This window comes from Bufo gargarizans, chromosome 6 (assembly GCF_014858855.1).
Source record: "Bufo gargarizans isolate SCDJY-AF-19 chromosome 6, ASM1485885v1, whole genome shotgun sequence".
Lineage (NCBI taxonomy): Eukaryota > Metazoa > Chordata > Amphibia > Anura > Bufonidae > Bufo > Bufo gargarizans.
Window position 1 is genome coordinate 128,722,473 of NC_058085.1, and position 27,300 is coordinate 128,749,772.

The window sequence follows — 27,300 nt, forward strand, 5'->3', positions numbered from 1 at the left end:
AAGCATACCTGAGGGGGACTTTTATAAGTGAGATTGCTGCATTAAAGAGAACATTTAAAAGAAAGGAGGAGGAATTGGCTAAGACTGCGGCATCTACAGCTGAGCGATTCACCAGGCAACCCACGGAGCAAAACAGGGAAGAGATGCAGAAGGCTAGCTGCCTCCTGGAGAATTGTGTAATAGAGAAGGCAAACCACAGGGTATTTTTTAAGGGGTTAAATTACTTCTCCGAGTCTGGACGACCGGGCAAGCTTCTAGCCAGAATAATCTCACAACAAGATAAGAAAAATCTATCTATTACCCTGATTCGGAATACAGAGGGGGAAATTATAACAGATTCAGAAGGAATCAGGAATAGCTTTCTGTATTACTTTGCTCAGATATATAAATCCTCCCCTGGCTTGACATCTGAACTGGCGATGCGGTTCTTGGAGAAAATTCCACTCCGCACCTTAAATGAAGCTCAAATAAAATATCTGGAAGAGGAATTGTCTCTCTCAGAGCTGCAGGAGGCCCTGGGGTCTATTTCGGGGAACTCATCGCCAGGCTTGGATGGCCTGCCATACGAGGTTTATCGTAAGTATAGTGACGTGATTCTTCCTCAATTGCTCGAGGTTTTTTCCCAAGCAACACAGGGAGGGGGACTACCAAACTCCATGATGGAGGCTCTCATTGCTTTAATCTTAAAAAAGGATAAGGACCCGGCAGAACTGAGCTCTTATAGACCAATCTCCTTATTAAACACGGATGCTAAGATACTATCCAAAGCTCTGGCTAGAAGGCTGTCGCGGGTCATATTCACCATTATCCATCCAGATCAAAATGGCTTTATGCCAAAAAGGGGTACTCAGCACAACTTGCATAGATTATTTATGAATATTCAGTCCCCGGGAGGTGGTGCCCGCTCCATCCTGTCGTTGGACGCTACCAAAGCCTTCGACAGGGTGGAGTGGACTTTTCTCTGGGAGGTAATGAAGAAAATGCGTTTTGGACCAAAATTCATGGCAATGATTCAGCTGTTATACAATTCCCCGTTTGCCAGGATTAGGATTAATGGGACAGTGACAGAGAGTTTCATCCTGGAAAGAGGTACCCGCCAAGGCTGTCCCCTCTCTCCCCTGCTATTTAATATTTACATCGAACCTTTAGCAACTAGTATAAGGCAGGACTCAAAGGTGGCCGGTTTCGGCATAAATGGGGAGTATGATCGTGTTTCACTTTATGCAGATGACATCCTGGTTTTTATGCATCAAACAGACATTACTCTCCCTCGTATAATGGAGCTGGTTGGTCTCTTCTCTGATCCATCCGGCTTGGAGATCAACTGGGATAAGACCGTCCTCCTTCCTATAGACGAGCTGCGTGGCGAACGGGATAATCAGCTGACGATCTCTGAGTCAATAAAATACCTGGGGATAACAGTTTCTGCCAAACCGCATGAATATCTACAATTAAATCTGATTCCGCTGTTAATGAAGGTGAGGGCTAAAATTAAGGTATGGCAAAAAATCTTGCTCTCTAGAGCGGATAGAATTTCATTAATAAAAATGGTAGTGCTGCCCCAGGTTCTTTATATTCTGCGCAACTCGCCTGTATGGATTGCAGATAAGTACTTCAGACTGATAGACCGAATGCTCAATGATTTAATATGGGGGAGGAAGCGGGTGAGACTAAAGGTACTCTACTTCTCTATGCCCTATGAGCGGGGAGGTCTCAACCTCCCCTATTTTAGGGGTTACTTTATGGCCTCCCAATTATGTCTTTTTAAGGACTGGGAAAATAGCCCTCTCTGCAGTAGAGTGGTGAAAGACTCAGGATTCTCGGATTTCTTCACTGTATTGGAGTCTGATTATCTAGTAAACATACTGAGTGGGTATACACTGTTCTGCAGAATGGCTATGAGGACTTGGTTGGCCATAAGGAGATGGTGTGGAGTTAAGGCTTCACTTATTTGTACCCCATTGTGGCACAACTCTAAGCTCCTTAATTTAAATGACTTAAATTGTTGCCAGTATTGGAGGAACAAAAATGTTCAGTATCTACACCAAGTGGTCAGTGAGGGACAAATATTGCCCCTCATGGAACTAAAACAAAGGGCAAATTTAGGTGAGGTGGTTTGGTTTCCATATTTCCAACTGAGGTCAGCACTATCTTGCATACCGGATAGCCAATTTTTTATTGATACCCCTTTATTTCTACACGATTTAATTTGTAAGAAAACTGTCACGAGAATTAAAATATCACATTGCTATAAACACTTAATGAATAATTTTTGTTCGGATGTTCTTTCTCCAGGACAGAGAGCCTGGTCTTTCTTACTTTCAGAGGTGGGTTCTCCAAGTTGGGAGAACATGGGGGATAGTTTAAAGTTGGTTTCACACAATTTCAATCACATTGTTGTACAATTTAATATTTTGCACAAAATTTATGTGACACCCACATGGTTATATAAAAGAGGCCTTAGGGCCTCTTCTGATTGCCCACGCTGTGGCGATCCCGGGGCAGACCATTTACATCTGTTCTGGGACTGCCCCATGGTGAGCAGATACTGGAGCCTGGTCCAAAACAATCTGGCTCACAAACTCAACATTTCTATCCCTTTGTCACCAAGGATATGGGTCCTGGGAGATTTATCGGAGCTTAATTGTCAGCCTATAAAACGCCAAATGCTGATCAAGGTTATGTTTTTAGCTAGGCTCCTGATCACTAGATTATGGTTTTCCCCTTCTGCACCAGAGTACAACAAATGGTTGGGCCTGGTCAAGAAAGTGAAAACTTATGAAAAGATTCTGCACAAACAAAGAGGATCTTACTTGAAATGGGAAAAACTCTGGAAAGATTGGAATAGGGTTAATTAATTAGAACCTTTTTCCCCCTTAGGCTCTCCATGAAGAAATCTTTTTTTTTTTTTTTTTTTCCTGCAAAGTGGGGTCGGGTGGGGGATTGGCGAAGGGAAATTAATGTCATTTAATATAATTGACGGGTTTATGAATTTTATAATATCGCAAAGTAATATTGATATAAAGTTTTGTACTATAACAATAAAGTATAATAAAAAAAAAAAAAAAAAAAAAATGCATTATGGAGGTATTCTCCACCTACAAGCAACGGCTCTCATGGATTTCACGTGGAGGCACAACATGATGAGTCGATAGTTCAAGGTCTCATTGGATTTATCCCATCTGTCCCTTGAGACCATTATCTATCATTTAAAGGATAGGGGATAAGCCTCTGATTGGCTGGAACCCATATGGATGAATCAGCAGGTCAAACGCCAATGATTTCATGTGTCAAGAGGGAACAGGAATGGGAGATCCAGGAGATGCTGGACAGAGCCTTCTGAATTATGTGTAAGTGGATTTGCTTAGAGGTTTTATTTGTGACGCAAAACATTAAAACATTAATAAAATGTCAAGGAAGTTCAATAACCCAAATGACAACATCCATTATCAAAGACCCCTGCTGTTGCCTAGTGCTGATGATATTACAGAGAAAACAGGATCATGCCGAGGAGAGATTGAGCTTCGGTGAATACTCAAAGACTTTGCATTAATGAGACACGTGGAGAAAAAAGAAATGTCATTAAAAACAAAAATAAAAAAAAAAAACAAACCCTAAGACAGAGTGACACTGTCGTATCCGGGATGTGGAATAGCCCCTGGGAAGATGGGGGGATTCAGTTGATGTGCAGCCAGACGCTGCAGCAGAAGAGGACTCAGCCGAGGAGGTTATGGAGGAGGATGGATTAGGAGAAGTAGAGGAGGTGACAGTAGGCCTTCCTGCAAGTCGTGGCGGTGTCACCAACTCCGCTGCAGAGCCACGCATTCCATGCTTGGCAGCCGTCAGCAGGTTGACCCAATGCACAGTGTAGGTGATATACCTGCCCTGACCGTGCTTTGCAGACCAGGTATCAGTGGTCAGATGGACCCTTGCCCCAACACTGTATGCCAGAGATGACATGACTTCCTTTTTAATCACTGAGTAGAGGTATGGGATTGCCATATTAGAAAAAAAAAATTGTCCGGGTACCTTCCACTGTGGTGTCCCAATAGCGACAAATTTTTTGAAGGCCTCAGACTCCACCAGCTGGTATGGTAAAAGCTGGCGGGCTAAGAGTTCCGTCAAGCCAGCTGTCAGACGCCAGGCAAGGGGGTGACTCTGTGACATTGGCTTCTTACGCTCAAACAGTTTCTTTTGGCACAGGTTGCAAATGGCATCGCTGTTGTCAGAGGCAGACACACAAAAAAAATGCCACACTGCTGAGCTTTGCAATGACTGCATTCTGGTGGTGGCAACAGCATGCATTGATTGGCATGCTGTCTGGCTGACCCCGGGTGCCGATACATGCTGTCTGACTGTGCCACTAGCTCCTTGCGACGACCTCCCCCTGCTTCAAACTCGTCTCCTCCTTCTCTCTGTCTCCCCTTCTTCTCTTCGAGCAGGCACCCACGTGGCATCCACGGACACATCGTCATCATCAACCACTTCACTTGTATCTGACACCTCAGCAAAGGAAGCAGCAGCGGGTACAACATCATCATCATCACACTGTACGTCCATGTGTGTAATGCTGCCTGACTGAGACATATCCCTGTTATCTACATCCCCTGGCAATAATGGTCGCCCATCACTAATTTCATCCAAATGATGTGTAAATAACTCCTCTGAGGGATCAAGTGAAGCGGCTGTGGTGGCTGTGGTGGTAGTGGTGGTGGCGGGCGGGAGAGTGGTAACTTGAGAGCAGGTGACCAAAGCTGGGTTGGAGGAGGATGGCGCGTCAAGGTTCTTAGCGGAAGCTGTTAAAAATTGGGTGTCTTGTGTAAGCCAGTCAACTATTTTCTCCGAATTTTTTGGGTTTAGGGTTCGTGGCCTCTGAACACTGGGCATTATTCCAGGGCCAGTGGAAATCACAGCACCACGAACACGACGGCCCCTGCGGCGTGGCCTGCCTCTGCCTGTCATTTTTTATTAGATAAGTGTTACTATGCGTGCAAGGTACTGTGTCACCCTATATAAGTGGTGGGCAGTGGGCACAGTACAGTCTGTGTGGGCCTGACACACACGGGCTTGCAAATGTGATTATATCACAGAAAAATTTTAAATAATTTTTTTTTCCTGCAAGGTATTTGAGTGAATGACACCCTGTAACGGTATGAGTGCAGGCCTAGCCACTAGCCAGTGGGCACAATACAGTATGTGTTGGCCTGACACACACGGGCTTGCAAATGTGATTAGATCACAGAACATTTTTCAATATAATTTTTTTTTCCTGCAAGGTATTTGAGTGAATGACACCCTGTAACGGTATGAGTGCAGGCCTAGCCACTAGCCAGTGGGCACAATACAGTATGTGTTGGTCTGAATCACACGGGCTTGCAAATGTGATTATGTCACAGAACATTTTTCAATATAATTATTTTTTCCTGCAAGGTATTTGAGTGAATGACATAAAGCTCTAATTATAGATAAAGCGGGTAGTCGTAGAATTATTCAATCGAAATCACTGAGGTACGACTACCTAAAATTTTACCTTTATTATGGTCAATTAAAATTCCCTGGAAGAGGAACAGCTAGTGCAACAAAACACAAAAACAGTACAACAAACACACGAGCGAGCAGGATCAGACAAGCGGATCAATATGAGAGGGAGAAAGGGGAGGAACGCATCAGGGCAATCGTGCCATGACTATTTCTGTCCCTACAATATCCCTTTATAACTCCTCCTCAGCCCGGAGATGTGTCTTGATGGTAGGCACACTCCGTCCACGTACCTATGCTGTCTATCCTTATGGTGCCCTTTATATACTATCCCATATGGATATCTGGGTAATAGTATATATAGAAAAAGATATTGGTTATATAATCACGTGTCCCGACGCGTTTCCCCCCCTCCTCTCATTGAAGGGGTTCATCAGGGGACAAAAAACCAATGTCAATCTAACACATAAAGTGTTCAAAAGATATCAATGAAGATGAATCATAAGACTGGAGGCCACAAACAGAAACAAAAACCAAATCACTGACTATAACAAAAGTCCGCACGCAGTTATGTGAAGATCAACAGACTTCAAACCAGTAAAGAATATACTTAGCTGGTCCACTGGGAAGGTGTCCAAGTCAGCGGTTCTAGGTGAACATGTTGTCAGGGCCTCCAGGGGGCAAGATGTGATGTAGCTCCCTATTTGTTAAAGGGGCCTAGAGTGAATGACACCCTGTAACGGTATGAGTGCAGGCCTAGCCACTAGCCAGTGGGCACAATACAGTATGTGTGTGCCTGACACACACGGGCTTGCAAATGTGATTAGATCACCGAAAATTTTTCAATATAATTTTTTTTTCCGGCAAGGTATTTGAGTGAATGACACCCTGTAACGGTATGAGTGCAGGCCTAGCCACTAGCCAGTGGGCACAATACAGTATGTGTTGGCCTGACACACACGGGCTTGCAAATGTGAATAGATCACAGAACATTTTTCAATATAATTTTTTTTTCCTGCAAGGTATTTGAGTGAATGACACCCTGTAACGGTATGAGTGCAGGCCTAGCCACTAGCCAGTGGGCACAATACAGTATGTGTTGGCCTGAATCACACGGGCTTGCAAATGTGATTATGTCACAGAAAAATATTAAATATATTTTTTTTTTATCTGTGAGGTATTTTCTGTCACACCCTGTATGAATGGTGTGCACTGTGCACACAGTGCTTTCTATGACTGAGCCTGCGGCCTCTCACACACGGTCAGCCAGGCAACTGCAATATATCTCTATATACAGTACAGACCAAAAGTTTGGACACACCTTCTCATTCAAAGAGTTTTCTTTATTTTCATGACTATGAAAATTGTAGATTCACACTGAAGGCATCAAAACTATGAATTAACACATGTGGAATTATATACATAACAAACAAGTGTGAAACAACTGAAAATATGTCATATTCTAGGTTCTTCAAAGTAGCCACCTTTTGCTTTGATTACTGCTTTGCACACTCTTAGCATTCTCTTGATGAGCTTCAAGAGGTAGTCACCTGAAATGGTCTTCACTTCACAGGTGTGCCCTGTCAGGTTTAATAAGTGGGATTTTTCACCTTTTAAATGGGGTTGGGACCATCAGTTGCGTTGTGGAGAAGTCAGGTGGATACACAGCTGATAGTCCTACTGAATAGACTGTTAGAATTTGTATTATGGCAAGAAAAAAGCAGCTAAGTAAAGAAAAACGAGTGGCCATCATTACTTTAAGAAAGCCGAAAAATTGGGAAAACTTTGAAAGTAAGGGCTATTTGATCATGAAGGAGTGTGATCGGGTGCTGCGCCAGATGACCTGGCCTCCACAGTCACCGGACCTGAACCCAATCGAGAGGGTTTGGGGTTAGCTGGACCACAGAGTGAAGGCAAAAGGGCCAACCAGTGCTAAGCATCTCTGGGAACTCATTCAAGACTGTTGGAAGACCATTTCAGGTGACTACCTCTTGAAGCTCATCAAGAGAATGCCAAGAGTGTGCAAAGCAGTAATCTAAGCAAAAGGTGGCTACTTTGAAAAACCTAGAATATGACATATTTTCAGTTGTTTCACACTTGTTTGTTATGTATATAATTCCAGATGTGTTAATTCATAGTTTTGATGCCTTCATAGTCATGAAAATAAAGAAAACTCTTTAAATGAGAAGGTGTGTCCAAACTTTTGGTCTGTACTGTATATATATAATAAAAAAAAAGCACACTGGTGTACCAGACCTGAAAAGGTTTTTTTGGGGTGCTGTCAGGAATCTGTCCTTACAGCAGATGAGTCTGTAGACACAAAACACTGCCCTAGCTAACGCTTTCCCTATTGAATCAGCAGCAGCTACTCTCTCCCTCCTATTACTGTGAATGTAGTTTCCGAATGAATCTAAAATGGATGCTGTCCTGGAGGTGGGAGGGTCTGTGTGGGAGGGTCTGCTGCTGATTGGCTGGAATGTGTCTGCTGACTGTGAGGTCAAAGGGTCAAAGTTTACTCAATGATGATGTATAAGGGGCGGACTGAACATTGCATATGTTCGCCCGCAGCGGCGAACGCGAACAAGCTATGTTCGCTGGGAACTATTCGCCGGCGAATAGTTCGGGACATCACTACACATGGGGTGTTTGCAAAAAGGGGTGAAAATGGGGAACACATATTCGGGTGCATTTTCTCCTTTAACCCCTTGTGAAAGTGAAAAATTGTACGGTACTGTAACACTATGTTGAGCCCCCTCCAAAAAATGATGCCATTTCTCAAAGGCCCATTTAATAGCAAGTAGTTACCAATATCATAATTTCTCTCAGTAGAAGTGAACTAATGAGAAAAGAACGTACAAGGTCTCAAGTTAGTGAGAGTTGATGAATTCTGGGAGAGTACTGCCCCTACCCTATCCTTGGTGGCATCAACTTCAACCACAAAAGGTCTTTCTTGGTCTGGTTGGACTAATACTGGGGCATTAACAAAACACCTCTTGAGTGTTTCAAAAGCCCTTATGGCCTCTGGTGACCAATTCACTAGATCCGCCCCCTTCTTGGGTAGGTCAGTGAGAGGCTTAGCAATAATCGAACATTTTTTCAAATAAACTTCCAATAATAATTTGAAAAACCAAGAAAGCGTTGTAATGCTTTAAGAGAGAAGGGTCTCACCCATTCCAAAATAGCCTGCACCTTCCCCGGATCCATCTTAAAGGATTGGGGTGTGAGGATATATCCCAAAAATGAAATTTCCTGCACTCCAAATATACATTTCTTCCCTTTAGTGAATAATCGGTTCTCTTGATGAACCTCCAGTACCTGTCTAGTGTGAATAACGTGAGAATCCTATTCAGATAAATTAATCAGAATATCATCCAAATAAACAATCACAAATTTTCTAATAAATTGCCTAAAAATTTTATTTTGGAAAATCGCTGGAGCATTACTTAAACCAAACGTCATAACCAAATATTCATAATTACCATCAGGAGTATTAAAGGTTGTTTTCCACTCATCTCCCTCCTTAATTCGAATCTGATTATTGGCCCTTCCTTAGATCAAATTTAGTGAACCAGTGAGCTATAAAAAGTTTATTAAACAGGTCTGAAATCAAAGACAAAGAGTACTGGTTCTTAACCGTAATCTTATTTAATTCTCTATAATCGATACATGGTCTCAGTCCACCGTCTTTTTTCCCAACAAAGAACCCCCCCCCTTTCAGGAGACACAGAGGGTCTAATATGTCCTTTGTGTAAGCTCTCCTTCAAATAGTCCCTCATAGACTCCCGTTCTGGACAATTTTAAATACGACCCCTAGAGTACTTAGATTCCGGAAAAAGATTGATGGCACAATCATATGGTCTATGAGAGGGAAGGAAATTAACATCGGACATGGCAAAAACATCAGCAAAGTCATCGATCTACGTGGGAAGAGTTTTCGAGTCCGCAATCATTCCAGCCTAATTAATAGGTAAACAGCAGGGGCGGGGTGCCGGCGGCGCTGCAGAGAGAGAGCGCATCGCTGTCTACCTGTTACAGGAACCATTATTTTGGAAAAAAATGCAGAATTCAGGGGCGAGGAACTTAGTATAGACCAGCACAGTGGGTCAGTGGTTAGCGCTGTGGTCCTGAGTTTGAATCCGACCACCGACATCATCTGCATGTTGGTTGCATGCTCTCCATGTGTTTGCGTGGGTTTCCTCCCACACTCCAAAACAATAGGCAATTTGGCTTCCTGAGAAATTGACCCTAGTGTGTGTTGTGAGTTGGGATTGAGCCCCTATATGACTGCCACTGACTTCCCAGGGAGTTGCCCCACCCACATAACTATCCCTGAGTTCTTGTGAGAAAAGTGCATTACAAATGTTTGTCATTATATATATTACTAGTTAATGACCCGGCATTGCTCGGGTATTTATATATTGCAATTTTATATTAAATAACAGTGACTTTCACAGTTATCACCCCTTTAACGGTGACTGCCCGTTTAACAGTGACTTTCAAAGTGGCCACCTGTTTAACGGTGACTGATGTTTAACAGTGACCTACCCTTTAACAATGATTTTCACAGTGACCGCATCTTAAACAGTGACCCACCCTTTAACAGTGAATTTCACATTGACCTCCCCTTTAACAGTGACTTTCACAGTGATCGCCCCTTTAACAGTGACTTTCACAGTGGCCGCCCCTTTAACGGTGACTTTCACAGTGGCCGCCCCTTTAACGGTGACTGTCACATTGGCCACCCCTTTAACAGTGACTGCGCCTTTAAAAGTGACTTTCACAGTGGCCGCTCCTTTAACGGTGACCACCCCTTTAACAGTGACTTTCACAATGGCCACCAATTTAATGGTTACCGATCCCTTTAACAGTGACTTTCACAATGGCCGCTTCTTTAAAAGTGACCGCCCCATTAACAGGGACATTCACAGTGACCGCCCCTGTTACAGTGACAGCCCGTTTAACAGTGACTTTCACAGTGGCCAGCCATTAACAGTGAAAGCACCTTTAACAGTGACTTTCATAGTGGCCGTCCCTTTAATGGTGACCGCCCCTTCAACAGTGACTTTTGCAGTGACCGCCCCTTTAACAGTGACTTTCACAGTAACTGCCCCTTTAACAGTGACTTTCACAGTGACCGCCTCTGTTACAGTGACCGCTCGTTTAACAGTGACTTTCACAGTGGCCGGCCATTAACAGTGAAAGCCCCTTTAACAGTGACTTTCACAGTGGCCGCCCCTTTAACAATGACTGTCCCTTTAACAGTGACTTTCACAGTAACTGCCCCTTTAACAGTGACTTTCACAGTGACCGCCCCTTTAACAGTGACTTTCACAGTGACCGCCCCTTTAACAGTGACTTTCACAGTGTCCTCCCTTTTAACAGTGACTTTCACAGTGTCCTCCCTTTTAACAGTGACTTTCACAGTGACTGCCCCTTTAACAAAGACTTTCACAGTGACCACCGCTTTAACAGTGACCGCCCGTTTAACAGTGACCTCCTCTTTAAAGGGGTATTATCATCTTAATGATCACTGTTAAATCTGTTAATGATTTAAGTGATCATTTTTCTAAATATATTTCATTAACAAATCCCCACCCCTTAGAAAAAAATTAACCTATACTTAACTGACTGTTGTCTTTCGTCTCCCCTGGTTACGGCCACCGCTCTTCTCAGGAATCGCGGTGGCCGCGCGTGCGCAGACGACTTCTTTTCTTCTCCCGGCCGGCCGCGAGCTGTACTGAACCCGCACGCCGAGTCCGCGCATGCGCCCTGGTGACTTCTTCCTGGCAAGTATACTATACTGGCCAGGAAGAAGTCACCAGGGCGCATGCGCGGACTCAGCATGCGCGTTCAGTACAGCGCGCGGCCCGGCCGGGAGAAGACATCAATCAAGATGGAGCCCGCCCCCTGCCGAGTGTCGAAACCAGGAAGTGGACGGCGCGCTGGGAGCAGGTAAGTATAAAACTGTGTGTTGAGAAATCCCCTTTAACAGTGACTTTCACAGTGACCGCCCCCTTAACAATGACCGCCCCTTTAGCAGTGACTTTCGGTAACCACTCCTTTAAAAGTGACTTTTACAGTAACCGCCTCGTTAACAATGACTTTCAAACTGACCGCCCCTTTAACAGTTACTTTTATAGTGACTGCCCCTTTAACAGTTACTTTCACAGTGACCGCCTCTTTAACAGTGACCGCCCCTTTAGCAGTGACTTTCAGTAAACACCCCTTGAAAAGTCACTTTTACAGTAACTGCCCCGTTAACAATGACTTTCAAAGTGACTACCCCTTTAACAGTTACTTTCACAGTGACTACCCCTTTAACAGTGACTTTCACAGAGACCGCCCGTTTAAACAGTGACTTTCACAGTGAACGCCCATTTAACAGTGACTGCCCGTTTAACAGCGACCTCCCCTTTAACAGTGACTTTCACAGTGACCGCATCTTAAACAGTGACTTTCGCAGTGACCACCCTTTAACAGTGACCGCCCTTCTAACAGTGACTTTCACAGTGACCACCCGTTTAACAGTGACTTTCACAGTGACCCCCCCTTAACAGTTACTTTCAAAGTGACCGCATCTTTAACAGTGACTAGCCCTTTAAAAGTGACTTTCACAGTGACTGCCCCGTTAACAATGACTTTCAAAGTGACCGCCCCTTTAACAGCGACTTTCAAAGTGACCGCCCCTTTAACAGTGACCGCCCCTTTAACATTGACTTTCACAGTGGCAACCCCTTTAACAGTGACCGCCCCATTGAGAGAAACTTTTACAGTGACCAACCTATACATAGTGACCGCCCCTTTAACAGTGACCACCCATTTAACAGTGGCCTCCACTTTAACAGTGACTTTCACAGTGACCTCCCCTTTAATAGAGATCGCCATTTTAACAGTAAATTTCACAGAGACCGCCCCTTTAACAGTGACTTTCACAGGGCCGCCCCTTTAACAACGATGGTTCCTTTAACAGTGACTTTCGAAGTCACTGCCCCTTTTACAGTAACTTTTAAAGTGACCACCCCTTTAACAGTGACTGCTCCTTTAACAGTGACTTTCACAGTGACCACCACTTTAACAGTGACCGCCCCTTTAACAGTGACCGCATCTTTAACAGTGACTGTCACAGTGACCACCCCTTTAAAAGTGACTTTCACAGTGACAGCCCCTTTAACAGTGACTTTCACAGTGACCGCCCCTTTAACAGTGACTTTCACAATGACCGCCCCATTAACAGTGGCCGCCACTTTAACAGTGACTTTCAACAGTGGCCGCCTGTCACGGCTGAGGATGGGGAGAACCCTCAGCAGTGCGATGCCCGAAGATGGTAGGTCGCTACTTGGCCAGGACCACAGAATTAGGGAGCAGGTCACCTCCTAGAGCTTCCCTAATCTGACCCTGACTCCTAGCTACATGAGCCGACCTTGAAGGTAGGAGGGCTCATTCTCGGGAACCTCGGATCCCTACTCACCCTCCGCAGATCCCTGAGCTAGGAGCTGGGTAGACAGCCTGTTCCTCCTGGACGCGGAGAAACAGGAGTCTAAAGTGGCCAAGCTGCAAGGGGATAGGAACATGAACATCCTATGGATATGGCAGGAGGATGAAAAGAACTTCCACACCTACCTGCCACAGACACACTGACTGGATCCCGTGCAATACAAACTAGTGTCCACACCCAAACATAAATGGACACAGCACACACACAAACACACAGGAACCCAGATCCATAGGTGCATAAAATATGAAAAGGAAAACAACCTCAACTAAACATCACAAACATTTATGACCACAAGGGTGGCCCTCACTGGCAGATGGTATAAAGTAGGAGGACGACTCCAGCAGACCATGGCTCAAGTACCCCTCTGACTACTGCTCTCAGCATAGGCTATATAGGCCCAAGTAGCCACACCCACACAGACACACCCAGTGCACACACACTAGGAAGGAAGTTAACCCTTCCAACACCAGGGAAGGGAAGACAGCAACTTATAGGGGAATACACACACAATAAACCCTGTGCACACCAGACAAGGAAAGTGCACACATATAAACACATGTTGCCAAGTGCAACCACATGCAGATTGCAGCAAGCTGCCTAGCAACAGCTCAGGCTACTATACTGCCAAGTACAAACATGTTGCCAGTGGCAACCACATGTGAGGCAACAATCCAGCCGCCCTCACAATGTGATTGACAAAAACCAAACCACAGGCAACTGCATGCGGATCAGGAGTCACGACCATGACCATGGTCGTGACACCGCCTCTTTAACAGTGTCCGCCCCTTTAAGAGTTACTTTCACAGTGACCGCCCCTTTAACAATGACTGTCCCTTTAACAGTGACTTTCGCAGTGACCACCAGAACGTCCATTCAGAAACTGCAGCTGCACGTAAATCGTGCAGCTGCTGACCGGTTTGCCCGTCAGTGACAGCAGGGCAACCCAGAGAGAAGGCAGGGACAGTGCCCAGGTGTCCCTGCCTTCTGAATCACTGCATACACAGTGCTCACCTCTGCTGTGTATGCAGAGCAGGAAGCGCTATGCGCTTCCTGTTCTAGCCCGGCGGTCATGTGATTGCCGGGACTGGAGAGTGCAGGAGCTGTGTGAGGTCTTTCAGAGACCTCGATCAGCCTTGCACTGAGGCTGTACAGCGCTGTATTGCGCTGTACAGCCTCTCTGGGGAGGGGGGGGGTGTATTTCTCCGGTAACTCGTGCTACTATGTCAGCCCTAGTTACAGGAGAAATCAACAGTGAAAAAAGTGAAGTAAATGTCCCCCAGAGGTCTTGTATGACCTTATGAGGGGCGAAAAGTGTAAAATAAAAAATATAAAAATAAAGTGTTTATAAAAAATAAAAGGTTTCACATGTAAAAAAAAATTATCCAAGTAAGGATTAAAAAAAAGTTAAAAATAGAAAAAATAAAATAGACATATTTGGTATTGCCGAGTCAGTGACGGTCGGCTCTATAAATATATCACATGATCGACCCAGTCCAATAAACACCATAAAAAATAAATAACTGTCAAAAAAAGCCATTTTTGTCACCATAGAGTAGAGCGAACACCTGGATGTTCGGGTTCGAGAAGTTCGGCCGAACTTCCCGGAAATGTTCGGGTTCGGGATCCGAACCCGATCCGAACTTCGTCCCGAACCCGAACCCCATTGAAGTCAATGGGGACCCGAACTTTTCGGTACTAAAAAGGCTGTAAAACAGCCCAGGAAAGGGCTAGAGGGCTGCAAAAGGCAGCAACATGTAGGTAAATCCCCTGCAAACAAATGTGGATAGGGAAATGAATTAAAATAAAAATTAAATAAATAAAAATTAACCAAAATCAATTGGAGAGAGGTCCCATAGCAGAGAATCTGGCTTCACGTCACCCACCACTGGAACAGTCCATTCTCAGATATTTAGGCCCCGGCACCCAGGCAGAGGAGAGAGGTCCCGTAACAGAGAATCTGTCTTCATGTCAGCAGAGAATCAGTCTGCATGTCATAGCAGAGAATCAGGCTTCACGTCAGCCAACAATGCAACAGTCCATTGTCAGATATTTAGGCCCAGCACCCAGGCAGAGGAGAGAGGTCCCGTAACAGACAATCTGGCTTCATGTCAGCAGAGAATCAGTCTTCATATCATAGCAGAGAATCAGGCTTCACGTCAGCCACCAATGCAACAGTCCATTGTCAGATATTTAGGCCCAGCACCCAGGCAGAGGAGAGAGGTCCCGTAACAGACAATCTGGCTTCATGTCAGCAGAGAATCAGTCTTCATATCATAGCAGAGAATCAGGCTTCACGTCACCCACCAATGCAACAGTCCATTGTCAGATATTTAGGCCCAGCACCCAGGCAGAGGAGAGAGGTCCCGTAACAGACAATCTGGCTTCATGTTAGCAGAGAATCAGTCTTCATATCATAGCAGAGAATCAGGCTTCACGTCACCCACCAATGCAACAGTCCATTGTCAGATATTTAGGCCCAGCACCCAGGCAGAGGAGACAGGTCCCGTAACAGACAATCAGGCTTCACGTCAGCCACCAGTGCAACAGTCCATTGGCATATATTTAGGCCCAGCACCCAGGCAGAGGAGAGAGGTCCCGTAACAGACAATCTGGCTTCATGTCAGCAGAGAATCAGTCATTATATCATAGCATAGAATCAGGCTTCACGTCACCCACCACTGTAAGAGTCCATTTTCATAAATTTAGGCCCAGCACCCAGGCAGAGGAGAGAGGTCCCGTAACAGACAATCTGGCTTCATGTCAGCAGAGAATCAGTGTGCATGTCATAGCAGAGAATCAGGCTTCACGTCAGCCACCACTGCAACAGTCCATTGTCATAAATTTAGGCCCAGCACCCAGGCAGAGGAGAGAGGTCCCGTAACAGACAATCTGGCTTCATGTCAGCAGAGAATCAGTCTTCATATCATAGCAGAGAATCAGGCTTCACGTCACCCACCACTGTAAGAGTCCATTTTCATAAATTTAGGCCCAGCACCCAGGCAGAGGAGAGAGGTCCCGTAACAGACAATCTGGCTTCATGTCAGCAGAGAATCAGTCTTCATGTCATAGCAGAGAATCAGGCTTCACGTCAGCCACCACTGCAACAGTCCATTGTCATAAATTTAGGCCCAGCACACAGGCAAAGGAGAGAGGTCCCGTAACAGACAATCTGGGTTCATGTCAGCAGAGAATCAGTCTTCATATCATAGCAGAGAATCAGGCTTCATGTCACCCACCACTGTAAGAGTCCATTTTCATAAATTTAGGCCCAGCACCCAGGCAGAGGAGAGAGGTCCCGTAACAGACAATCTGGCTTCATGTCAGCAGAGAATCAGTCTTCATGACATAGCAGAGAATCAGGCTTCAAGTCACCCACCACTGTAAGAGTCCATTTTCATAAATTTAGGCCCAGCACCCAGGCAGAGGAGAGAGGTCCCGTAACAGACAATCTGGCTTCATGTCAGCAGAGAATCAGTCTTCATATCATAGCAGAGAATCAGGCCTCACGTCACCCACCACTGTAAGAGTCCATTTTCATAAATTTAGGCCCAGCACCCAGGCAGAGGAGAGAGGTCCCGTAACAGACAATCTGGCTTCATGTCAGCAGAGAATCAGTCTTCATATCATAGCAGAGAATCAGGCTTCACGTCAGCCACCAATGCAACAGTCCATTGTCAGATATTTAGGCCCAGCACCCAGGCAGAGGAGAGAGGTCCCGTAACAGACAATCTGGCTTCATGTCAGCAGAGAATTAGTCTGCATGTCATAGCAGAGAATCAGGCTTCACGTCACCCAACATTGGAACAGTCCATTGGCATATATTTAGGCCCCGGCACCCAGACAGAGGAGAGGTTCATTCAAATTTGGGTAGCCTCGCAATATAATGGTAAAATGAAAATAAAAATAGGATTGAATGAGGAAGTGCCCTGGAGTACAATAATATATGGTTAAGGGGAGGTAGTTAATGTCTAATCTGGACAAGGGACGGACAGTTCCTGTGGGATCCATGCCTGGTTCATTTTTATGAACGTCAGCTTGTCCACATTGGCTGTAGACAGGCGGCTGCGTTTGTCTGTAATGACACCCCCTGCCGTGCTGAATACACGTTCAGACAAAACGCTGGCCGCCGGGCAGGCCAGCACCTCCAAGGCATAAAAGGCTAGCTCTGGCCACGTGGACAATTTAGAGACCCAGTAGTTGAATGGGGCCGAACCATCAGTCAGTACGTGGAGGGGTGTGCACACGTACTGTTCCACCATGTTAGTGAAATGTTGCCTCCTGCTGACACGTTGCGTATCAGGTGGTGGTGCAGTTAGCTGTGGCGTGTTGACAAAACTTTTCCACATCTCTGCCATGCTAACCCTGCCCTCAGAGGAGCTGGCCGTGACACAGCTGCCTTGGCGACCTCTTGCTCCTCCTCTGCCTTGGCCTTGGGCTTCCACTTGTTCCCCTGTGACATTTGGGAATTCTCTCAGTAGCGCGTCTACCAACGTGCGCTTGTACTCGCGCATCTTCCTATCACGCTCCAGTGCAGGAAGTAAGGTGGGCACATTGTCTTTGTAGCGTGGATCCAGCAGGGTGGCAACCCAGTAGTCCGCACACATTAAAATGTGGGCAACTCTGCTGTCGTTGCGCAGGCACTGCAGCATGTAGTCGCTCATGTGTGCCAGGCTGCCCAGGGGTAAGGAAAAGCTGTCCTCTGTGGGAGGCGTATCGTCATCGTCCTGCCTTTCCCCCCAGCCACGCACCAGTGATGGACCCGAGCTGCGTTGGGTGCCACCCCGCTGTGACCATGCTTCATCCTCATCCTCCTCCACCTCCTCCTCATCCTCGTCCTCCTCGTCCTCCAGTAGTGGGCCCTGGCTGGCCACATTTGTACCTGGCCTCTGCTGTTGCCAAAAACCTCCCTCTGAGTCACTTCGAAGAGACTGGCCTGAAAGTGCTAAAAATGACCCCTCTTACTCCTCCTCCTCCTCCTCCTCCTCCTCCTGGGCCACCTCCTCTTCCATCATCGCCCTAAGTGTTTTCTCAAGGAGACATAGAAGTGGTATTGTAACGCTGATAACGGCGTCATCGCCACTGGCCATGTTGGTGGAGTACTCGAAACAGCGCAACAGGGCACACAGGTCTCGCATGGAGGCCCAGTCATTGGTGGTGAAGTGGTGCTGTTCTGTAGTGCGACTGACCCGTGCGTGCTGCAGCTGAAACTCCACTATGGCCTGCTGCTGCTCGCACAGTCTGTCCAGCATGTGCAAGGTGGAGTTCCACCTGGTGGGCACGTCGCATATGAGGCGGTGAGCGGGAAGGCCGAAGTTACGCTGTAGCGCAGACAGGCGTGCAGCAGCAGGATGTGAACGCCGAAAGCGCGAACAGACAGCCCGCACTTTATGCAGCAGCTCTGACATGTCGGGGTAGTTGTGAATGAACCTCTGCACCACCAAATTCAGCACATGCGCCAAGCAAGGGATGTGCGTCAAACTGGCTAGTCCCAGAGCTGCAACGAGATTTCGCCCATTATCACACACCACCAGGCCGGGCTTGAGGCTCACCGGCAGCAACCACTCGTCGGTCTGTTGTTCTATACCCCGCCACAACTCCTGTGCGGTGTGGGGCCTGTCCCCCAAACATATGAGTTTCAGAATGGCCTGCTGACGTTTACCCCGGGCTGTGCTGAAGTTGGTGGTGAAGGTGTGTGGCTGACTAGATGAGCAGGTGGAAGAAGAGGAGGAGGAAGTCGAGTAGGAGGAGGTGGCAACAGGAGGCAAAGAATGTTGCCCTGTGATCCTTGGCGGCGGAAGGACGTGCGTCAAACAGCTCTCCGCCTGGGGCCCAGCTGCCACTACATTTACCCAGTGTGCAGTTAGGGAGATATAGCGTCCCTGGCCGTGCTTACTGGTCCACGTATCTGTGGTTAGGTGGACCTTGCCACAGATGGCGTTGCGCAGTGCACACTTGATTTTATCGGATACTTGGTTGTGCAGGGAAGGCACGGCTCTCTTGGAGAAGTAGTGCCGGCTGGGAACAACATACTGTGGGACAGCAAGCGACATGAGCTGTTTGAAGCTGTCTGTGTCCACCAGCCTAAATGACAGCATTTCATAGGCCAGTAGTTTAGAAAACTGGCATTCAGGGCCAGGGATCGAGGGTGGCTAGGTGGGAATTTACGCTTTCTCTCAAATGTTTGTGAGATGGAGAGCTGAACGCTGCCGTGTGACATGGTTGAGATGCTTGGTGACGGAGGTGGTGGTGGTGTTAGTAGTACATCCCCTGTTTGCTGGGCGGCAGGTGCCAACGTTCCTCCAGAGGCGGAGGAAGAGGCCGAGGCGGCAGCAGCAGAAGAGGCCGAGGCGGCAGCAGCAGAAGAGGCCGAGGCTGCAGCAGCAGAAGAGGTAGCAGGGGGAGCCTGAGTGACTTCCTTGGTTTTAAGGTGTTTACTCCACTGCAGTTCATGCTTTGCATGCAGGTGCCTGGTCATGCAGGTTGTGCTAAGGTTCAGAACGTTAATGCCTCGCTTCAGGCTCTGATGGCACAGCGTGCAAACCACTCGGGTCTTGTCGTCAGCACATTGTTTGAAGAAGTGCCATGCCAGGGAACTCCTTGAAGCTGCCTTTGGGGTGCTCGGTCCAAGATGGCGGCGGTCAGTAGCAGGCGGAGTCTCTTGGCGGCGGGTGTTCTGCTTTTGCCCACTGCTCCCTCTTTTGCTACGCTGTTGGCTCGGTCTCACCACTGCCTCTTCCTCCGAACTGTGAAAGTCAGTGGCACGACCTTCATTCCATGTGGGGTCTAGGACCTCATCGTCCCCTGCATCGTCTTCCACCTAGTCTTGATCCCTGACCTCCTGTTCAGTCTGCACACTGCAGAAAGACGCAGCAGTTGGCACCTGTGTTTCGTCATCATCAGAGACATGCTGAGGTGGTATTCCCATGTCCTCATCATCAGGAAACATAAGTGGTTGTGCGTCAGTGCATTCTATGTCTTTCACCGCTGTGGAAGGGCTAGGTGGATGCCCTTGGGAAACCCTGCCAGCGGAGTCTTCAAACAGCATAAGAGACTGCTGCATAACTTGTAAGAAATGAAACCTGTAAAAAATGAACAGACTATTGCTGGTTAAATGCACTTGGTTTGACAGCTTGACCAACCACACTACTGAGGGTTAAATGCACTTTGGTGACGGGCGCAGCTTGCCCCTGATGCAGTATATGGCCAAAAAATGAACAGACTATTGCTGGTTAAATGCACTTGGTGTGACAGCTTGACCAACCACACTACTGAGGGTTAAATGCACTTGGTGACGGTCGCAGCTTGCCCCTGATGTAGTATATGGCCAAAAAATGAACAGACTATTGCTGGTTAAATGCACTTGGTGTGACAGCTTGACCAACCACACTACTGAGGGTTAAATGCACTTGGTGACGGGCGCAGCTTGCCCCTGATGTAGTATATGGCCAAAAAATTAACAGACTATTGCTGGTTAAATGCACTTGGTTTGACAGCTTGACCAACCACACTACTGAGGGTTAAATGCACTTGGTGACGGGCGCACCTTGCCCCTGATGTAGTATATGGCCAAAAAATAAACAGACTATTGCTGGTTAAATGCACTTTGTGTGACAGCTTGACCAACCACACTACTGAGGGTTAAATGCACTTGGTGACAGGCGCAGCTTGCCCCTGATGTAGTATATGGCCAAAAAATAAACAGACTATTGCTGGTTAAATGCACTTTGTGTGACAGCTTCACACTGATGTAGGCTTTAGCCAAAAAACAACCACACCATTGAGGGTTAAATGCACTTGGTCGCAGCTTGTGCTGGCGCACCACAAGACACAAAATGGCCGCCGATCACCCCAGAAAAAAGTGACTGACAAACGGTCTGGGCAGCCTAAAAACAGTGAGCAATTGAGTATCAGCAGCTCAATGACCCACAGCTGCAGATCGATCAATAATCAAGTCCTTTGGAGGAGTTAATCTGCCTAATCTCGCCCTACTGTCGCAGCTGCAACCTCTCTCTACGCTAATCAGAGCAGAGTGACGGGCGGCGCTATGTGACTCCAGCTTAAATAGAGGCTGGGTCACATGGTGCTCTGGCCAATCACAGCCATGCCAATAGTAGGCATGGCTGTGACGGCCTTTTGGGGCAAGTAGTATGACGCTTGTTGATTGGCTGCTTTGCAGCCTTTCAAAAAGCGCCAAGAAAGCGTCACAAAAGCGCCAAGAAAGCGACGAACACCGAACCCGAACCCGAACCCGGCCTTTTTTTACGAAAATGTCCGGGTTCGGGTCCGTGTCTTGGACACCCCAAAATTCGGTACGAACCCGAACTATACAGTTCGAGTTCGCTCATCCCTACACCTTACATCACAAAAAGTGCAACACCAAGTGATCAAAAAGGCGTATGTCCCACAAAATGGTACCAATAAAACCGTCACCTCATCCCGCAAATAATGAGCCCCTACATAAGAAAATCTCTCAAAAAATAAAAAGAACTATAGCTCTCAAAACATGGAGACACTAAAACATAATTTTTTTGGTTTAAAAAAATGCTATTATTGTGTTAAAGTGAAATAAATATAAAAAGTATACATATTAGGTATAGCTACATCCGTAACAACCAGCTCTATAAAAATATTACATGACCTAACCCCTCGGATGAACACCGTAAAAAAAATAACAAAAATAAACTGTGTCAAAACAAGCAATTTTTGTCACCTTACATAACAAAAAGTGCAACACCAGTGATCAAAAAGGCGTATGTCCCACAAAATGGTACCAATAAAACCATCACCTCATCCCGCAAAAAATGAGCCCCTACATAAGAAAATCTCTCAAAAAATAAAAATAAAATATAGCTCTCAGAACATGGACACATTAAAACATAATCTTTTGGGTTTTAAACATGCTATTATTGTGTTAAAGTGAAATAAATAAGAAAAAGTATACATATTAGGTATTGCCACATCCGTAACGATCTGCTCTATAAAAATGTCACTTGACCGAACCCATCAGATGAACGCTGTAAAAATAAATAAAAACTGTGCTAAAACAACCAGTTTTTTGGTCACCTTGCCCCATAAAGTGTTATAATGAATGATCAAAAAAATCATATATACCCCAAAATATTACCAATAAAACTGGCATCTTATTCCCTAGTTTCCAAAATGGGGTCACTTCTTGGGAGTTTCTACTATAAGGGTGCATCAGGGGACTTCAAATGGGACATTGCATCTAAAAACCATGTGGAGTTTCTTTTCTTCTGCGCCCTGCTGTGTGCCCATACAGCGGTTTATGACCACATGTGGGGTGTTTCTGTAAACCGCAGAATCTGGGTAATAAATATTAAGTTTTGTTTGGATGTTAATCATTGATGTGTTAAAGAAATATTTGGATTAAAATGGAAAATCTGCCAAAAAAGTTAAATTTTTAAATTTGATCTCCATTTTCCTTATATTCTTGTGGAACGCCTAAAGGGTTAACAAAGTTTGTAAAATCGGTTTTAAGTAACTAGAGGGGTGTAGTTTCTACAATGGGGTAATTTATGGGGGTATCTGCTATGTAGGCTCACAAAGTGACTTCAGACCTGAACTGGTCCTTAAAAAGTGGGTTTTGGCAATTTCCTTAAAAATGTGAAGAATTGCTTCTAAACTTCTAAGCCTTCTAACGTCCTAAAAAAAAAAAATTACATTTCCAAAATGATGCCAACATAAAGAAGACATATGGGGAATGTTAATTAATAAATATTTTATGAGGTATCACTTTCTGTTTTAAAGGCAGAGAAATAGAAATTTAGAAAATTGAGAATTTTTCTCATTTTTGGTTAAATTTGGGATTTTTTCATAAATAAAGGTGAAATATATTGACTTGAGTACCGGGACAACATGCCGTACCGGTGCGTCATGTGTCTGGAAGAGGTTAACAGTGACTTACCACCCCTTTAACAGTGACTTTCACAGTGACCACCCCTTTAACAGTTACTTTCACAGTGACTGCCCCTTTAACAGTGACTTTCACAGTGACTGCCCCTTTAACAGTGACTTTCACAGTGACCGCCCCTTTAACAGTGACTTTCACAGTGACCGCCCCTTTAACAGTGAATTTTGCAGTGACTGCCCCTTTGACAGTGACTTTTACAGTGACCGCCCCTTTAACAGTGACCGCCCTTTTAACAATGACTTTCACAGTGACCACCCGTTTAACAGTGACTTTCACAGTGACCACCCCTTTAAAAGTGACCGCCCTTTTAACAGTGAACTCCACGGTGCCCGCCCCTTTAACAATGAACCCCACAGCGCCCGTCTGTTTAATAGTGGCCCCTTCCCCCCATGCATGTAGCAGTGTAGTTGTGCCATCATACGTCATATAACTGAATATTTCAGGACCTGCGAACTGCTAAAACCTATGATCAGTTGTTATGGCAACCTGGAGTAGGACCTGCAAGCTTCTATTGGCTGATAAGGGACATGTGACCATGTGTATGTCAGTTAGGATTTAAGTGAACGGCTGGCAGGCTTGTATTGGATAATGCAGGTCATTTTTGGGGAATATCGGGAACGGTACGTCCTAGAGAGCTGAGACCCCCTTAAACGGAACCTGTTACCAGTTTTATGGTGTCCTAACTACGGGCAACATAAATAAGTGACTGATTCGCTTAGCAAAATGCTGGCTCACTTTCTTTAATTGACCCAGTCAATCTGCCAACATCTTGTATTGAAAAGCTCCAGCTGATAATGATGAGTCATGAATATTCATGAGCTCCTGACTCTCCCCGCCCACCTGCTGCTGAATGACAGTGTTTCCATATGAATCAGCAGCAGGTGGGCAGGGGAGTGGCTATAGCTCTGAATTAAATATACGCTGGACTCAAAGACATCACGCCGGACTCGAATCAGCTCATTAGCATGCGGCATGCGGCATCTTTGTGTGTATTTTATGAGGTAACCATCTGTCACACCAGTAAGTGAATACATCTAAGGTACTTTTTAGTAGTTAATGATTGTATATAATTAGTTAGATTATAATCAAATATCCACATGACAGGTTCCCTTTAACTGCAGACTGTCAGCTTTAATTTGAGGGTATTTACATCCAAATCAGGTAAACGGTGTAGGAATTACAACAGTTTGCATATGTGCCCCCCACTTGTTAAGGGACCAAAAGTAATCGGACAATTGGCTTCTCAGCTGTTCCATGGCCAGGTGTGTGTTATTCCCTCATTATCCCAATTACAATGAGCAGATAAAAGGTCAAGAGTTCATTTCGAGTGTGCTATTAGCATTTGGAATCTGTTGCTGACAACTCTCAAGATGAGATCCAAAGAGCTTTCACTATCAGTGAAGCAAGCCATCATTAGGCTGAAAAAACAAAATAAACCCATCAGAGAGATAGCAAAAACATTAGGCGCGGCCAAAATAACTGTTTGGAACATTCTTAAAAAGAAGGAACTCATCGCTGAGCTCAGCAACACCGAAAGACCACGACAAACAACTGTGGTGTATGACCGAAGATTTTTTTTTACCTGATGAAGAAAACACCCTTCACAACAGTTGGCCAGATCAAGAACACTCTCCAGGAGGTAGGTGTATGTGTGTTAAAGTCAACAATCAAGAGAAGACTCCATCAGAGTGAATACAGAGGGTTCACCACAAGATGTAAACCATTGGTGAGCCTCAAAAACAGGAAGGCCAGATTAGAGTTTGCCAAACAACATCTAAAAAAGCCTTAACAGTTCTGGAACAACATCCTATGGACAGATGAGACCAAGATAAACTTGTACCAGAGTGATGTGAAGAGAAAAGTATGGAGAAGGAAAGGAACTGCTTATGATCCTAAGCATACCACCTCATCAGTGAAGCATGGTGGTGGTAGTGTCATGGCGTGGGCATGTATGGCTACCAATGGAATTGGTTCTCTTTTATTTATTGATGATGTGACTGCTGACAAAAGCAGCAGGATGAATTCGGAAGTGTTTCGGGCAATATTATCTGCTCATATTCAGCCAAATGTTTCAGAACCCATTGGACGGCGCTTTACAGTGCAGATGGACAATGACCCAAAGCATACTGCAAAAGCAACCAAAGAGTTTTTTAAGGGAAAGAAGTGGAATGTTATGCAATGGCCAAGTCAATCACCTGACCTGAATCCGATTGAGCATGCATTTCACTTGCTGAAGACAAAACTGAAGGGAAAATGCCCCAAGAACAATCAGGAACTGAAGACAGTTGCAGTAGAGGCCTGGCAGAGCATCACCAGGGATGAAACCCAGCGTCTGGTGATGTCTATGCGTTCCAGACTTCAGGCTGTAATTTACTGCAAAGGATTTGCAACCAAGTATTAAAAAGTGAAAGTTTTATTTATGATGAATATTCTGTCCCATTACTTTTGGTCCCCTAACAAGTGGGAGGCACATATGCAAACTGTTGTAATTCCTACACCGTCCACCTGATTTGGATGTAAATACCCTCAAAAAAAGCTGTCTGCAGTTAAAGCACATCTTGTTTGTTTCGTTTTATCAAATCCATTGTGGTGGTGTATAGAGCCAAAAATGTTAGAATTGTGTCGATGTTCCAATATTTATGTATATTATTGACATTATATATATATATATATATATATATATATATTTTTTTTTTTTAAAGAAACCTTTTACCTGTCAAACAATTGCTTCTCCATGTTTCTAAGGAAGCTAATGTCGCTGTTGGAAGACTGGAGAAAACTAAAAGAACCACAGTGGAAATTGTCCTGTTTGTAGCAATAAAATGACTCAGAGTCTTTTATGGATCCATATTCACATACTTCTTTTGCCGAGTCTAGCTTGAACCCACATTTACTTTTAACGGACTGGCTTCTGTTCACAAATGTTCCTAAGAAGTTTATAAAGTCATAGTTGTTGTCCCTGGCTCTCCATAAAGCTGAAACCGCCTCACTAGAATGGTAAAGTATCAAAGAAATATAGACTTTTCCTTCCCAAAATAAATTAAAGTGGATGTGATATGTTCCATTGTTAAAGTCTTCAACCACTCCTGACGCTCCGGCATTCATTTTGGAGTTAAATATTCTAGGCTTTATGAAGTCACCTCCATACGTCTTCCTATTACCCAAGTAATCAAACATATCAATTTGGATAATTAACTTGTCTCCAGTGCAGTACTTCTTTCTTGGGTTTATAATAGTGGCCTTGCTCATCTTAGCACTTGATGCAAAATCTGTATGGTTCAGGGTAACCGTATGGATCATTTGAGATACCTTGTTGAGGATAAGAAGCTCATCTTCGAATAGGGTAATAGTTTTAATGGACTTTACATCTGGTTTTGCGGTCGATTCAGATAAGCGATCTTTTGCAGGTGATACCTAAAAATGGAAAATTACAGTATAATACCGTTTTCTTTTTGTCTCCGCCTCATAAGTGCATACATATTATAGCCACTAGTAAAATAATAGGCCTATAGATAGTTGCAAAATAAAACATGCATGCATCAGTGATCACTAGTGATGAGCGGCAGGGGTCATATTCGAATTCGCGATATTTTGCGAATATTTCGTAGAATATTCGTTGAATTTTCGCGAATTTGAATATTGTAGTGTACCTCCCCCTACAGTCAGATGAGACAGAGACAGGTCCAACAACTCACTCCAATTAGCTCTTGGAGATGTCATTAGTCTAGGGGTTCACATACTTTTTCCACCTGCACTGTGAATGTTTACATGGTGTGTTTAATAAAAACATGGTAACATTTAATTATTTGTGTGTTTTTAGTTTAAGCAGACTGTGATTGTCTATTGTGACTTAGATTAAGATCAGATCACATTTTATGACCAATTTGTGCAGAAATCTATATAAATCCAAAGGGTTCACATACTTTTTCTTGCAACTGTATATCACTAAATTCTAAATATTTGCAAATTCTCAAAGTGACGATATTAGCGATAAAAATTTGCAATTTGAATATTCGTGATCAACACTAGTGACCACGCACCACCAAATAGTGAAGATATAGGCAAATGTAGGATGTACACAATTGCTAAGAGGGTGAGTTAGAGAAACAGGGATGTAGTTTAAGAGGGAGACAGATGCTGGGTCTCTTCCCCTTTATCTCCCTATATTCTAACTCAAATTAGAACCCTCACTGTATGTCCCTGGGTGTCCCTTAATTGCGGTGGAGATGATAGCCCAGCTTCATCAGAAAGCAACACACACCAGGGTACATACATGGGGTACTTAATCTAACTCGTCCCGATGCGTTTTCAAAGGCACTCAGCCAGATCATCAGGGGACATATATAACCACAAGTAGTAATGAATAGTCAGGCAGTTCTGAAATACAAGTCGCTTC

At 45.0% G+C, this 27,300-nt stretch overlaps 1 protein-coding gene across 5 annotated transcripts in view; it reads right to left on the minus strand.

Annotated features, from left to right (window-relative positions):
* LOC122940189 (NXPE family member 1-like) overlaps nt 1-27,300 on the minus strand; it is a 294,633-nt gene that overhangs the window by 85,276 nt on the left and 182,057 nt on the right. For all 5 annotated transcript variants that reach the window (XM_044296625.1, XM_044296630.1, XM_044296627.1 and 2 more), the window contains one exon: nt 25,618-26,318. In XM_044296625.1, the coding sequence (XP_044152560.1) occupies nt 25,618-26,318 (701 nt within the window). The remainder of the gene's footprint in view (nt 1-25,617; nt 26,319-27,300) is intronic.